Source organism: Hibiscus syriacus, unplaced genomic scaffold (genome assembly GCF_006381635.1).
Source record: "Hibiscus syriacus cultivar Baekdansim isolate YM2019G1 unplaced genomic scaffold, ASM638163v2 tig00113725_pilon, whole genome shotgun sequence".
Lineage (NCBI taxonomy): Eukaryota > Viridiplantae > Streptophyta > Magnoliopsida > Malvales > Malvaceae > Hibiscus > Hibiscus syriacus.
The window spans coordinates 14158369-14175569 of NW_024063471.1; the positions used below are offsets into that span (position 1 = coordinate 14158369).

The 17201-nt window shown below is 34.6% G+C and overlaps 1 protein-coding gene across 1 annotated transcript in view; it reads right to left on the reverse strand.

Annotated features, from left to right (window-relative positions):
• Positions 1-338: 338 nt before the first annotated feature.
• LOC120187691 overlaps positions 339-17201 on the reverse strand; it is a 53694-nt gene continuing 36831 nt past the window's right edge. The window contains exons 3-5 of the mRNA XM_039191349.1: positions 845-908; positions 638-748; positions 339-437 (exon numbers count right to left, since the gene is read on the reverse strand). Coding sequence (XP_039047280.1) covers positions 339-437; positions 638-748; positions 845-908 — 274 coding nt within the window. The remainder of the gene's footprint in view (positions 438-637; positions 749-844; positions 909-17201) is intronic.

Sequence of the window (17201 nt, forward strand, 5' to 3'; positions counted from 1 at the left end):
TATTTGTTTATACCAACAATTTCTGATTGTCAGAACTGTAAAGTTAAAGGAAACATGTAATAACAAAAAGAATTGCTCCGCTGCTCAAGGAAATACCCAATCGTCTCGGGTGGGAATGTCAGATACGGGTATAAGTATGAAATTGGTATGCTCAATTTTTTTTCAAGTTTTCCATATATCTAGAGGGCCCTTGGTCGGTCATATCCCTACAATCATGATATGCATACCTAACATGATCACAACAAGAAAATTGAAGATTCAGATCAACATAGATCTTTAAGACAGTTACATCAATATGGATTTCATGCCAAAATTTTAAATTCTACTGGGCATACGGATCAAAAAGCTTCAAAACCAAAAGATGAAGAAACATTTACCGTACTATGAATTTCCCCATGTCGAGGAAGGCAATGGATGCAAGGGGCCCATCCGGAATCCTATTGTAAAAGATATAATTATGTCATTTGATTCAGGATGTTTCTTTTAAACAAAACATCAAACATTGAAACTAAAGACAAATTCTACAAACCACCATAAACTCCCATTAAATACATAATGATGCAGAAACAAAGCACAAGCAATTATTCATAGGAATTTTCTCTTTTGAAGAAGATTAAAAGAATAATATTCTTGTTACCTGGTCCATTTTTTGCTCAACTAAAAGGACAGCAGCTAGCTTTGAAATAATCCCGATTTTATCACTTAGTAAAGCTTTAAGCTTTGGAAGAAGATTGTCTGGTTTTATATGTAGAAAGATTCAAAGAAAAAAAATTATAATTTGAGATCCTCATTGTGTTTAAGCAATCGAATAAGAGTTAAACATAAAGAACTGTAAATCATATACCACGCTGTAAGGAACTTTCAGTATGTAGTCCCCACTTCGAATGTTTTCAGAAGCAAAAAGTGACCTGCAATAAGGGATTTAAAGAAGAATAAGGATGTTTTCAGAAGCAAAACACTTTAGGGCTTAAAATGAAAGATAACTACAGAGCAAGGCAAACAATGTTTTTTATCTGGAGAGGTATCCATGGTGTTAAATTACTGTATGCAACCTTCCCCTGTATGCAACCTTGTTTACTCAATGCTAGTGTTACCTAATTCGTGGTTCGCTTTAGATTGCGAAATGGGATCACAATTCGTTAATTTCACCATTTGATCTTCGTTGCAGTATTCTTCTTTCCAGAACCTTCTTTCCTGCAGACATGCACTCACATGGTCTAACACAAGGGTGAGAAAAGGAACTAATATAAGATTTCAAGTACATCTTAATATCAACACGGCATCTTTTATAAACTCAAATACAGAAACTCTTAGCAAATCCATCAAATTCTATCAACAACCCACAAACCCTAAGTTGAAACAGAAAAGGATTGATGCCTCCCAAAATGACAGATTAGCTGAGAAATGCATCGAGGAATTGCATCAGGATTTTCATTTATTTATTTTTTGGTTTAACCACTCTCCTTATCATCACCCATGTCCGGAAATTTAGGAATGGAAAGAGGCACTACGCAATACTTGCGCATTCAAATAGACAGCATCAAACACACAATCACATCAACTAGGAACTGTTCAGTTAGGCTGGTTTATTCCGTTAAGGGCCAATGTAGCGCAAAGCCCTTCCATTTACTCCCAAGTATCATCTAAAAATGTATGTGAATCTCCATAATTTGAATACACTAACTTCAATCATCGCATTTCCTTAATAATCAACTTTGAAATAAAGCAAATCTTTTTCAAAATTTGCAATGGAATCTTCCACATCACCAAGTGGAATCTTCCACCCAGCAGAGCTATAAGACCGAATAAAACTTATTTGTTGAAAGAAAGGGGAGGTAAGTGGATTTGATGCCTACCATTACCTATCTGGAACTGACCAATGTTCTGAAATTTATGCATATACCATTTTAACTAAAAATGCATACATGTCCAATGGACATTTTGGTGGACATTTACACTTATTTATTCTCAATTCTTAAAGGATTCTAGCTGTCAGACTGCCTCTTTACTTCAAATAAAATGTTACTATTACAAAAGCAAGCAATTTCAGGACAATCATTCGATCTAAAGAAGTCAGGGGAATCTCACAATTGTAAGTCAATAAATGCAACCAGATGAAAACACCGCATTATACGCTATCCGACTAAGGTCCATAGATTTGTCCATGCTATTACAGAGAAGAGACTATTTTCAACCAAACAGCAATGTTGAAACAAAGGGATTTTCACTTACTTCCAATATGAGTGTTAAAGCAATATCTAAAAACTTTGGTTGATACTTTATTTCCCCAAAATAACATGTATCAGAACTGTTGGCACCAATATCACACATTAAACGAGAATAAGTGGTGTGCCCATAGGATTTCCCAGTTTTGATTATTTCCATGTACTGCCAAGATACATATAAATTCAACTTTTTCCTTCCACAAATTCACCTCCGTGTTAAATAGTAAAGCATAGTCCTAAAATTTTATGATATCGACCATTGTCTGACACGGCGTTTAAAAAGGCACGCCTAGGAGCAGAGGCGCAAGGCGGGGAGTCCAAAATGCTTAATTGAGTCTGGGCGAGACGAGTGAGGCTCAAAAGACGCATGAGCTGCCTTTCAACGCTTAGTTTAAATTTTCTGTTTCTTTTGTCTACTAGCTTGTTTTTGTTTTGTTATTTTTAGCACACTGTTATGGGCTACACAAAGCGGCCCATAACATCAGAAAGTGAACCAAAAATCCAAAAGAAGAGTAATAAAAGAAGACAAAAATAAAACGATAAGATACGTTCTTAAGATCTTCAACTCCAGCGTTGAAGACATACTTGGAAGTATTGTTCTCTCTCTTTTCTAGTACATTTGATCTCTCTCGCTGTTCCTCTCTCTTTTATCAGCAAACTTTATGATATGTAAAATTTAAATATAATCACTATATATGATAAAGAATTAATTTTCACCCATGTTTTCTTCTTTATCTTCCACTGATACAAAACTCACATGTCAAATTTGTTTCAAGGGAAACTGTCTTTAGAGAGGCAAAACTTTAGAGAAACTGTCTCAAGGGAGACAAAATTTGTTTCAAGGGAAACAAATTCAAATATTTTGTATTTCAAGAGAAACTGTCTCAAGAGAGACAAAATTTGTTTCAAGAGAAACTCTCAAGGGAGACAAAACTTGTTTCAAGGGAAACTGTCTCAAGAGAGACAAAATTTGTTTCAAGAGGAACTGTCTCAAGGGAGACAAAACTTGTTTCAAGGGAAACTGTCTTAAGAGAGACAAAATTTGTTTCAAGAGAAACTTTTTCAAAGTTTATGTTTCAAGGGAAACAATCTCAAAGGAGACACAACTTTGTTACAAGGGAAACATATTCAAAGATTTTGGTTTCAAGAGAAACTTTCTCAAGAGAGACAAAATTTGTTCTGAAAGAAAAATGTCTCAAGTGAGACAAAATTTGGTTTTTAGAGAAAACAATCTCAAGTGAGATTAATTTTGTTTTAAGGAAAATTGTCTCTAGCGAGACAAAATTTATTCTTAGGAAAACTATCTCATGTGAGATCAATTTTGTTCTAAATATTTCAAAAATTTGGGAAAATGTCTCAAGTGAAAAAAGTTTGTTCTGAAAGAGGCGATCTCAAAGGATTATAAACTGCCCACTCTTGAACGTTGAGGAAATGTCTTCAGCAGATCTGATTGTTGACTTCAAGAAGTCAAATCTGTGGATGGCATTGGTCTTTCAGGTTGAAGACATCTGGTCATTTTCAAGCTTTTATTTCCTGAAAGATCGAAATGATGTATTTATTACTGCCTATCTAGGATGCTTATGGGTGTCATGATGAAGTTTGTATTTTATTTGATGAATTAGTGAATTTGTCCTCAAGAGAGGGAAAATCAAAGTCTTTATTATACATGATGATGAATGCAAAGATGCAAATTTTGCGTCTCATGTATGTATGTGTTGATACATGTATATGTTGATCTGTGAGGGGAATGGTTGCGAGAGCAGTATTCAGTCTATCCCTGATTCCAGTTTGTCTTCATTTTCACTAGGGTGTACTCTTACAAACCTCGATCCGAGACAACTTATTTCCCTTTCCCCATCAAATTTTGGCCCAAAAATTTGGCTTTCCCTTACCTCAACTTCAATCTTGAGCTTCAGAGGGATATTTGCTGAATTCCAAGATATGCTTCTAGAGATTATCTTGTTTGGAAATGTTTTTCTTCTTCTTTTTATTTTCAAAATTTTGAAAAATATGGAAAAGAATTTTGAAAAATATTGCATCATTTTAAGTTTCACAATTGAAACAAATCATAAAACAGGAGTTCATTGGATATAAAAAGAATCAATTTCTCTTTTAATCTTTGATAGCTGTAATTCTAAGGTTTGTTTCCTCGATTCATCCTTTTTCCTTTTCTCGATCCTCGTGAAAATTAGGACATGGCCCTGTTTCTTAGTTTGGCAGTTTGATAAGAGGAGGACAAAATGTCGCAACGAACATAGTCAATTGCTAGACTTTTGAGAACACTTTTATTTCAGTTCTCTGAAATCTTCCATTTGTTCAAGCTTTGTAGCCTCATCTAGCAAAGGTAGTGTAGAAATATCGGTCTAAAAATGAGATTTCTGAGTGCTCGTGTGAGTTCGACTATAACAGGTGTTTCTCAACTCCCTTAGTCCATATTTATCGAAACTCCTTATTTAGTAAATTCAACTTAATTTTTCATTGTTTAGCTACCTGAAATCAACTTTATTGTATATTATATATTATAATTCCTTTGTTTGGCTAGCTGATGGATTCATGGTGTCATAGAGTCTTTTATCTACAATCACAGTGGAGCAAACACTGAATTGCCAAGTACCCGATGAATGTCATGGTTTGAATGTAATCTATTCATAAAGCCAGGGCTTTCGATTTTCCTCTATAACCAATTGCTTTAGCGGAATAGCTCAACTTTATTATATATATATATTCTAAGTATACAGATTCCATTTCTTAAGATTCTCAAGAAAAACCTGTTATAGTCCCAGTGTTTTTGGAGGTCAGAGAATCCCATCGTTAGAGTTCAATTCCAAAGCAACTGACCTAAACTAGATTCACCTACTCGACCATTCCATCTGTGAAGATCATGATCAGCATTGAACATCATTAACAAAAGTAGGAACCAATTAGCTTAGCAATCTCATGTGCAAGTTGCCCCATTTTGTTAGTTCCTAACACATACCTGAATGCCAAACCCTTGATTGACTCTGCATGCAAGGAGAAAACTAGATTGTTCCCTTCAAGAGAAGGGTATGAATTGTGGTGTATTTCTGGAGTAGGATCAAGGGGTCCTTCTTATACTGGGGTTCAATCTTGTCATTTGTCATAGATTTACAACCTCAATTATTAAAAAACTATTAATTAAGATGATATTCAAGGAATTTCAAGATTAAAATTTGCTCATTGTTCATTTCCTAAGAAGGAAGCATTTTATTTAAAACGTTCGAACGCCAAGTGACTTACAAACATTTAAATGTAGGAAAAAAGAAAACAAGTTCAAACAAGGCAATATGCGAGTGCATCAAAATTTTCTAGTGGTTGGAATGATTTTTCTCAGTTTGCATCAGAATGCCCCATCATTCATTGAATGTCCATGCCCATGAATCAATTAAATACCGAACCTTGCGCTTCAATTCTCCACAATTCTTAGTAGTATGACTTGAGCTTCCCATGTGTTAGCTACATACTGCATCAGCATCATGCCCCTTAAGAAATGAGGGTTCCTTCGGTTTAGACTGAACTGGAGTCACGAGATTCCTCTCAACTAGGACTGGGAGTAGCTCTTCATATGTCACTGGAATTTCACCAATAGAGGTATTCTCTCGAGTCACTCTATAATGTTTGGTCCCACGATTAGCTGAATAAGACCTCACTATATTGACCTCGGCTCATTTCTTGATGTCAATACTGTCAGAACCTTTTATCTTGTCATTCTTGATAGCTATTTCGATCACTTCCCCACACATGACAATGTCAGAGAAATTCTTTGTGGCATTTCTTATCATGTGATCAATATAGGGAGGTTTTAATGTATTGATAAACATAGTAGCAACCTCATTTTCAGTCACTGGTGGTTGCACTTGAGAAGAAACGTCACTCCATCATTGCAAATATTAGTGGAAGCTCTCGTTGTGTCTCATCTCCATGTTTTGCAACGTGATTCGATCAGGGGCCAGATCTTTCATTTGTTTGTATTGACCCCAAAAGGCCTGAACTAAGTCTTTCCAAGAACGTATTTGAGTACGCTTTAGCTGGTTATACCATTTGGAAGCTGGTCCAGATAGATTATCTTGAAAATAGTGGATCAACAACTTCTCATTATATATATAGCCAGCCATCCGACGACAGTACATGGTGATGTGGGATGAAGGGCATGTGGTTCCATTATACTTCTCGAAATTTAGAATCTTAAACTTTGGTGGGAGAATCATGTCGGGGACCAGACTTATCTCTTTCGCATCTAACCCATAGACTGACCCGGCCATCTCCCTTGATTTTATCACCTCTTCTATACTTTTTAATCGTTGGGTCAATTTTTTCGTCTCAGCTAAATCATTCAGGTCAAGGATCTCATTATCAACACAAAAATCTTCTGGTTTCAACCCAGATGCAATATGGCAATCAGTGGGGAATGGAGCTCCAGTATGATATTGTGGGTTCTCAACAGTGAAACAGGTTGGTGGTCAAATTTCTTGATGCCTAGAGGTGTGCTCAGGAATGTGGACAGGTGTGAAACCTGGAGGATGTGTGGGGTCTTCAGCAGGACCCTTTCCAGAGGTCACATGCCTCCTAAACATTTCTTCCACCTTGCTCAGCAGATCGAGCTGAGAGTTTGCGATATTAGCTTCCAATTGTGTCAACTTTTTCCTCATTTCTTCTTACATCTCTTTCTGTTCTCTCTCAATTCTGGCTAACTTATCCTCTATTTCTTTAGGCATTTTCTATCATCGTGCAAATGATAAGAATTCTTGCTACTAGTGTGAACCCGGATTATTGCGATCAGAAACCTTATCTTATTATTTTATATATTTGATTGAATGAACATTTTAATGCATGATTTGAAAATTAATCAATACAAATACAATGCAAGCATAAAAAAGTGTCAATCCAGAGTAACCATCTTAAATGATTTTCATTTAACGCAAATGGTTTTAATACATCGAATAGCCAAACTACAAATAATAAATAGCTTTGGCTCCTAGCTTTTCTATCTCGTTCATGATCCAGGTTATCTTCCAAGCTTGATCTGGTGATGAGCCATCAATCTGCTTCAAATCTCTTGCAAAGACAACTAATTCGACCAACTTATGAGCCACGTGGCTTTCTTAAGTAACCGCCTCATTCATCACGTTATCTTTTTTCTCGATCTTCCATTTCAACCTTTGAAGCTGTAGGCAATATTGACCATTCTCTCTCGTAAGAGACTTGATGCGATCATGAAGTTCTCGTACAAGATTTCTATAATCATGTACCAACCCTGTCATTATTTTATTGTCTGCTCTACTTGTTTCTAGTTCAGCATTTTTCTTACGATTGTAGTTTTGAAACGAGGCTTCTACGTCTGTAAGGTCTGTTCTCAACATTTCGTTCTTTGTTTGCCATATCCCCAACTTTTGTAAGACTATTTTACGTTCATTTTCTGTAATCTGTAGATCATGAGAGCACCTCTTAGCTCATTCTTCGTGCATTTTACAATTTCGTTTCCATTGTTCGACACCATTATTCAATTTAGAGGCTTCTTTTGCCCATTCTTCTGGAGTATTGCCTAACCCAACACTTTGAAAGGTTTGTTTGATTCTTTGAAAACCATCTTGCATGGCTTCCAATTCTCTGTTTAGAATGTCCTTTTCGTTTTGTAATTGAAGTATTTGGGCTTCATATTTCAATAGACGCTCTTTGTTTTGGATACCTTTACTGATGTTTTTGTCCTTGGACTCGCTCGGCTTCGTCTCAACCAGACGTTCGACTATTGAACCCGATTGACCCTCATTCTCAAATTTCAATACTCCATGCTCTAGCAGGTAATAAATTTGTCGCTTGAAGGTAAAACAGGTCTCGATATAATATCCTTAAGCTCCTGCGTGATATTCAAAGTTAGCACTGGTAACATACCACTCTGGATATGGAGGTTACAATGGCTTCACATACCGCAAGTTTACTTCTCGTGCTTCTAAAAACTTATTGTATAAATCTCCATATGAGATAGGAGCAAGATTAAAGTCAAGGTCACTACCTCCTATCTTTTGGTCATCCATGAGGTGAGTCTCTATTGAGCAAACATTAGTTTTTGAAGCTGGCTTCAAACGCTGAACCATTGGATTCTTGTTATCCTTTATTTTCATATTCACGGGTATTTTGGTGGCGTTTATATTTTTAGTGAATGTCAATTAACCCCGTTTAAAATAATCACATGGCTTCCTTTTATCCACATTTACTCATAATTTTACCATTGTCATTTTTTCTTTTGTACACTTGACAACTTGTTAATGCGGACAATGATTGCACATGGCTCCTCAAGTTCGCTTAGATTACCTTGTTCAAAAGTAGTCTCTTGTATTACAGAATTATTCTTGTCAAGTTCTTTCTTTCTTTGGGTAGAAGCCTCTTTTCCTTTGGTCAACACAACTATTCTATCTATCTATCATCTAGGACATTTTCTCCCTGATTTGTTGCAGTTCGCTTTGCTATTCGTTAGACATACGATCTCTGGATGTACAACTCTCTACTCTTCTCGAAACTTCTTTCAGATGCCATTTCGTAGTTGTATCATGGCCTACCTGATCATAAAACCCCTTGTCCATTGTGAAAACCTTTGGTGACCACTCATAATCGACACCTTTTTATGTATGTCTTGACCATATGGTGCAAGAAAAATAAAGATAGAAAAAACAAGTTAGGACATATAGCAATAGGTTAAATGTAAAGGTAAATGTAAATGCGAAGATGCAAATGCAACGAATGTGTTGATTCCAAAGTAATTGTCATAAAACAACTCCAAAGAACACACAATAACTCAATACACTGAGACAGATGGAAACTACAAACCACATCACACTGCTCGAATTCTTCAATTTTGATCGAATATGCAGGAAATAATCTTCTTTTATCCTTGCTTGATGAAAAATTCCAATGCTTCGACTTCTTTTCCATAAATACATTTGTTGAGTAACCATATATGATTGGCATCATCCACTGTCACATGTTGGCTATCATTTTTGCTTGATGACTTCAAACAGATTATTTCTTTTTGGCTAGTTGTATCAACATCGTCGTAGCACCTTTGAAAAACTTGTTTTACTGCATCATTTGAGCTTCATGTATTCCAGCTTGACGTAGCTCTTCAGTTGTTTCCTGGAGTACCCTTCTGGGCCATTGATGCATTTTTGCATTTCTATTCTACCTCTTCGAGTGACATTGTCGTATTGAAAGCCTTCTAATGCGACTATTAACTCAGGAATCAATACCTTCTATGACATGATATGTATGAAACATGTGTTAATTTCAATGTAATAATCTTAGAACAACTTTAAAAGAACTCACAACATCCCAACATGTCAAAGAAGATAAAATATTTATCCATTCGTGTAGCATTGTTGTTTTAAAAACCTTCTAATTTTTATAATTACTGATGACACTGTTTTTCGCCCGAGCGGGGAAAAAACTTGGTACGACTTGAGGGTTTTATTTTGAAAAGGTTTTGAAAGGTTTATGAGTCGCCATCAAACTTTTGGGTTAGGTAGGTCGAATACCTAAAAACGCCTTTTAAAAGAGTTTTGAAGAAAACATCATTTTAAAAGATAATTCTGTCTACGTGTAAATAAAGATTCATTCTTTTTGAAATAAAAAAGGGGTTTGGGGATCGATTACGTGTGGGGAAGGATAAGTACCTCCACAACGCCCAAAATTAGTACCCCATCGATTATAAATTGTCCCTAATAGTGGAAATCTAAGAATTCAGATATAAATTTAAATTATGATCCCATTATTCCAAATTCAACCATACAATTTTTATTGAATGAAAAATTCTAATGAGAAATAGAAAATATTCCAATATTTCCAATCGAAGAGAAATTAATCCCTAAAATACTTTAGGATGAATATTTCTCATTCTAACTGAAATAAAAGGAATACAATAATTTCTGCCAAGAATTTGAGATTAAAATAATTTAATTCGATCAAAGAAAAAAATAAGTAATAAAAACAATTAAGCCAATTAATCCAAATTATATTAATCATGCTAGATGATGAAAGTTTAAACTAGAATGGTAAAAACATATACACAATAAAAATAAAAGGCACAAAAATAATTATCACACAACATGTCAAAGAAGATAAAATATTTATCCATTCGTGTAGCATTGTTGTTTTAAAAACCTTCTAATTTTTATAATTACTGATGACACTGTTTTTCGCCCGAGCGGGGGAAAAACTTGGTACGACTTGAGGGTTTTGTTTTGAAAAGGTTTTGAAAGGTTTATGAGTCGCCATCAAACTTTTGGGTTAGGTAGGTCGAATACCTAAAAACGCCTTTTAAAAGAGTTTTGAAGAAAACATCATTTTAAAAGATAATTCTGTCTACGTGTAAATAAAGATTCATTCTTTTTGAAATAAAAAAGGGGTTTGGGGATCGATTACGTGTGGGGAAGGATAAGTACCTCCACAACGCCCAAAATTAGTACCCCATCGATTATAAATTGTCTCTAATAGTGGAAATCTAAGAATTCAGATATAAATTTAAATTATGATCCCATTATTCCAAATTCAACCATACAATTTTTATTGAATGAAAAATTCTAATGAGAAATAGAAAATATTCCAATATTTCCAATCGAAGAGAAATTAATCCCTAAAATACTTTAGGATGAATATTTCTCATTCTAACTGAAATAAAAGGAATACAATAATTTCTGCCAAGAATTTGTGATTAAAATAATTTAATTCGATCAAAGAAAAAAATAAATAATAAAAACAATTAAGCCAATTAATCCAAATTATATTAATCATGCTAGATGATGAAAGTTTAAACTAGAATGGTAAAAACATATACACAATAAAAATAAAAGGCACAAAAATAATTATCACACAAATATAAGTGGTTAAATAAAATAAAATCATACAACAACGTAAAGACCAAAATGCAAAATAGTAAAATTAGGCATTCAATGTGATAAAAAATATGAAACATGCATATATACTCATGAGACTAAAATATAATAAAACAACAAACAATAGCCAAATCAGAAATAAAAAGTGACTAAAACAAAAAAAATGAAACTATAGAATCATATTCATAAATAAGATAAAGAAGGAACTAATTAGGACTAAAAATGAAATAAAATAAAAATCAGTGACTAATTTCAAAAATAACATGGCAGTGTAATGACTAAATTAAAATAAAACAAAATTAAATATCAGAATCAGAAAAATGAATAAAACAAGGCTCCTAGAGACTATAATGTAAAACCCGCCTAAGGTTCAGGGACTAAAATACGCTTAACCCATAAATTTCAACTAGAAGCATTAATTAAATGTAAAATTACAGCCTAAGTACATGCATTTAAGTAGAATAATAAAAAGGGTGAACATGTAACCAGTTTGTAAAATATGGGAAACATACAAGGACCTGAAAAGAAATAAACCAAAGGTTAGCATAAGAACGTAAAAAGGAAAGATAACAGAATAAGGACCAACATTCTAAATAAATAAGAAACTAATCCTGAAATAAGTGACTAAATTATAGACGTAGGAAAAGTGGTGGATTTCGGAAGGGATTAGACCCTTTTGGTCAACACGTGCATACGGGGGAGCCAAAACGACGTCGTTTGGTCTGGGCTATAAAAACCCATTTCCCTTCTTTTTCCTTTATTTTTTCTCTCTACTCTCTCTCTTCTCATAAATCCTCTCCCCTCTCTCTTTGTTTCTTCAGCAGCCGGCGGAGAGCTCTACCATGGGAGCTGTCGTTGATCAATGGCGACCGCCACTTGCCGGCGATAGAAAAATGAGACCTGACCACTGTTCGATGCCTCTCTCCACCCCGAGCAAGGATCTGAGCCCCGATTGGCCAAAATCTTCCCTTATTGCCTTAGATCTGATGAAAATCCCTCGGCTCCGGCGATCCCTCGGATACCTGACGATCCCACATGTAAGCTAAGTTGCTCATCTCTCTTACTTCCTAACTCTTGTTCGAAAAATGCTCATCTTCTTAGCAGGTTTTTTATTTTTAATTTTTTTCGGTTTGAAAGTAGTTTTTAGGAAAATAAATAAAAGGATTAAAATGTTTTTGAATTTTGCTTTCTTGCTTTTTTATTATTTTTCTCAAAAAATGAGAGGAAAATAATCCCCTATTACATGCTTTGTTCGGGGTTTTTATAAGCCCCGAAGTATTAAAAATATTTTATATTTTTTTGCTATGAAATCATTACAATAATATGTCATTTGCGTGTGAACTTGGATTGAGCGTTGCCTTCTTGCTATGTTTTGAGTTTCTGTAGGTGCAGATGGGGCAGTCGGCAACAACATAGGCAGGCGGTGACAATGGAGAATAGGAGACGGCATCAAATCATACCCCTAGGGGGCCGGGTCGGATCCTGAGTCGGGTATGGATCCGTTTTAGGCTTCAGTTGGACCTCAGGTTTAATCTGGGTCATCCGGCTGCTGGATTGGGCTTCGGTTGGCTGGTTCTGGGTATAATTGTTGCAGCTGGACCGCAAGTGAGGTGTTGCTGATTCAACTCCATATGTGACAAATCGAGCTAAGGTTGAACAATTTCTTCTCATTATGAACTTCTTCTCCTTCATCGGATGAGTTATTCTCATTATGAACTCTCCATTTGAAATGTTGATCCCTCAAGCGAGGCGTCATGTCGTGAATCGAGTGATAGGTTAAACAAGCTCTTCTCATTATGAACTTATTCTTCTTCATCGGATGAGTTCTTCTCATTATGAACTCTCCATTTTAAATGTTGATCCCTCAAGCGAGGCGTCACTGATTTGAAATGTCGTGAATCGAGTTATAGGCCGAACAAACTCTTCTCATTATGAACTTCTTCTCCCTCTATCGGATAAGTTCTTCTCATTATGAACTCTCCATTGGAAATGTTGATTGGTTTTCCCTCTCTTTGAAGAGTTTTAAACATGCAAAAGATTATCATATGTCAGTAATAATGGTGTTTGAAGTACCCAAAGGTATTGACCCAAAAGTCCTTGAATTTTGCTGAGATTCATTTCTTTCAATGGTGAAAAATATGGATTGATTCTTTGCTGAAGTTGTGAAATGAAATCTTTGTTGGCTCTTTGAATTCCTTAATGTTGCAGATTACTGAGTTTTTGTCTTTGTTGGGTCCATCCTGGAAATGACACTGGTCATTATCATTGAAGTGACCTAGAAAAGTAAAGTTTGAAGAAAAGTATAATTGAAAATGCTTCTAGGGAAAATTCTTAAGAAAAACTAATGCGACATCCCAAAAAAATGGTCCTAAGAAGGACTTAAACAATTCTCTAGAAAAATGATCCTAAGAAGGATAAAATAATTTTTCAAAATAGACTTTACAGATATCCTTATGAGAAGGAAATCAAAATTTATCATGTATATGAAATGATGAAATGTATGATGCAAAGATGCAAAGATGCAAATTCATGTATGAATGTAGATTTTCTTGATCTGTTAGAAATGGTTACAAGAGCAATCTTCATTACTAGGGTAGTCTTTATTCTTTTCCTGGTTTGGTTGTCTTCTTTACCTGTTGCGTCTGAGTGTATTCTTTCGAATCTTGACTTGTGAATGGGCGCATCTTGCCCCAGTAAAAAAAATTTATCCTTAGTAAATTTAACTTCTTCAAAAAGATTCACTTGCAGTTATCAAGAAACCCCTAAAATTAGGCTTAGCTTCTTTAAAAAATTCATTTAAAAAAATTAATAAACCCCTAAAATTAGGCTTAGTTTCTAAAATCTTTCATTTTTAGTTGTCATCAAGGAACCCTAAAAATTAGGCTTAGCTTCCTAAAAACTCATTTGAAAATATCTTGCCCGAAGGTCTTATGGATGGCCTGAAAGACTTATCATCTTGCTCAAAAGACTTATAGATGAGACGAAGGATTTAAGCGTCATGCTCAAAAGGCTTACTGATGGTCCGAAGGACTTACTCATCAAGAAACCCTTGAAAATCAAGCTTAGTTTCTTAAAAACTTTCGTTTACAATTATTATCAAGAAACCCCTAAAAATTAGGCTTAGTTTTTGTAAAATTCATTTGAAAACATCAAGAAGCCCCTGAAATTCAAGCCTAATTTCTTTGAAAGATCACATAATCAAGAAACTTCCAAAAATTGGACTTATTTTCTTTCAAATTCATTTGAAAACATCAAGAAACCCCTAAAAATTAGGCTTTGCTTCTTTCAAATTCATTTGAAAACATCAAGAAACCCCTAAAAATTAGGCTTAGTTTCTTTCAAATTCATTTGAAAACATTAAGAAACTCCTTAAAATTAGGCTTAATTTCTTTTGAAATATCAAATAATCAAGAAACTTCCAAAAATTGGACTTAGTTTCTTTCAAATTCATTTAAAAATAATCAAGAAACTTCCAAAAATCAGACTTAGTTTCTTAAAAAATCGCGTTAGTATGGTAACTTGCCCTATTTCAAAATGATGATTGTTCTGTGTATTTAGTTCCTCAATTCTTGAGGTTCTGCCACTCTTAATGTAATTCCCTCCCTTTGAGGCTTGAATTTTGATTTTTTCTTCTTTTTCTCGTATTTCCTTGGAAATTTGTAAGAATTATGTATGTATGTATGTATGTATGTAATTAAATGAATCTAAATGTAATGCTTGACTTTCTTGTATGCATAAATGTTAATTCTTCTTATTCTCGTTCCCAAAGTGATCTCATTCTTCCTTTACTTTGATCATCTTGAATGTATTTTGCCTTAATGGTAATTTATCAGCTTAAGCTTGCATCTTCTAAGGAGTAATCTGACTACCTTGAGCAATTTGTCTTTCTGTCTTCTATAATTGGTTTTTCCGTTACAGTATTAGAAGAAATGCTCTCATGTAATCAGGCATACAATATTGATACCATTTTCTGGTTCTATTTCAATGGTTCTATCAGAAACAGTGAGATAAACTCTTCTTGTCCTCAATCTACCCTTGGCACTCCCAAATGGCGAAGCTCATTCACCATGTTTGTTTGATTTGAATATTGTTATCTCAGCGATCTGGTTTTGGTAATGCCCCAACGTGGGTACTCATGGCTCTCTTCACGCTAAGATCTTTATCTCGAATGATATCACTTTTGTGTCGCCAATCAACACTGTTATCGAATAACTTGGGGCTTTCCTTTTATGACGCCACAATCAGATTGACACTTAAGAAGTGATTAATTCTTCTAACATAACAGTTTTTCATTTTTGCTGTGAGTGGGGTTATGTGTCGTTTTCAACTAAGGCGATCATCTGCTTCTTGATGGGTTATCGACAATGTCACAAAGAAGTGTTAGAAGTTCTATTCTCTATTCCTTCTGACATCTCAAACCATTTGCTTTCAAGAAATACTTCGTGATTCTGGCATCGTTTGTTTTTTCTTCGATAGAGGAAAAATAAGCCTCAAGGACCTTTTTCCCTTGAGATTGTCTTGTTTGAAAATGTTTTTTTACTTTTTTTATTTTAAAAATGTGAAAAAAAATTGTTGAATAATTTTCAAAAGTGCTGTCATTTTCTTCCGACTCACAATCAAAACAAATTGTAAAACAAGAGTTCATTGAATATCAAATAAGTCAAATCTTCTCTTAATCCTTCAAAAATTATATACATTTGAAAAGTGTGAAGATTAATGCTGATAAAAGGCTTAGGCTGACTTGGGAAGGTAATGTGTTTCAGGTTAATTTTGGGAAGGTAATGTGTTTCAGGTTAGTTTTTTGCGTCCTTGACTATGGTGTTCATTGACCTGATAAAGCAACCATCATGCTTCTCTTATGGAAATTTTTACTGGTTCTTAGCCCTCGTGAGTGCCTTTGGACTATGCAATGCTTTATCAAAATGTATAAGATCGTCTTCTGCGCAGTGGTTGACAATCTTCGTGTTCGAGTCACCTTCTCAGGTTTTCAACTTAAATTCTTCTTTGGTTTCAAGACGTTATCTAAAATTTTACATCTTGAACGCTCCTTTTATTTTTTCCCTATCATGTATTAAAAATTTTAGAAAACTATTTTTTGCAAATAAAATTAACCCTGAGGGGCAGAATGAAATATGAAGATAGTCTCACCACTTAGAAATCCATGTATAATTAGAAGGGACTTTTCAGGCACGTAATGTAGGCTAGGGCTCATGGTTATGAAAGAAAAGGATAAATAGGCCCAAATAAGTGTTTAAGGGTTATCGAACCAAGGATTAATTGTTTCTGCCATTTCATTCTTGCTCTGCCTAATTTGAATATTCTTGCGTGTATTTTATTTTATTTTCTTTTGATGTTCTCTGATCTTCTGGTGAATAAATTTGAGATATTTGAACCGCTAGTCTTGAAATGTTTGATCGGCTTTCTTTCTTCTTTTTTTTTCCTTTTTTTTTCTTCTGTTTTATATTTTTTCATCTCTCTTTTTTGTCTTTCTGCTATATCTTTTCTTCTTTCTCTCTGTGTTGTCAACACAATTTGATCTTAAAGCACTTCGTATTTGGTCTACCTTGCGGTATCATATTATTTCTCCATGTGACTTGCCTCTGTAACAAAGTTTGGATTGATGGCTTTCATTCTTGCAAGTAGATTTCCTTCACCTTGTCCCCCGATATAGAGGGTGATTCTTGGTTAGGGTTAAATCAGAAGAAAAATACTATAGGCTCAAAAGGGGAAAACAAGGGATATATACATATGTTTGAAAGGATAAATGAAACAAAGCTATTCATCATCCCATACATGGAAGTCTTTGTAAAAGAGGTATCCCCGGGGGGATGAGTATTCAAGATTAACCTTATTTACATGAAAACAATGTAATTAATGCATGATAGAATTATTTCAATGATTCTCTTTATTTCTTCTTCTTTTTTCTCCTATGATGCCGCAATTATTCAAATTCTCAATAACTCGATGTGCACCACTCCATTCTATATTTCTTGCAGGAATGATTCTTGTTATGCCCCCATGATTTATCGAGGTTGGGAAATGAATGTTGGTTCCGTGTTTAGGAAGAGAAATGTGT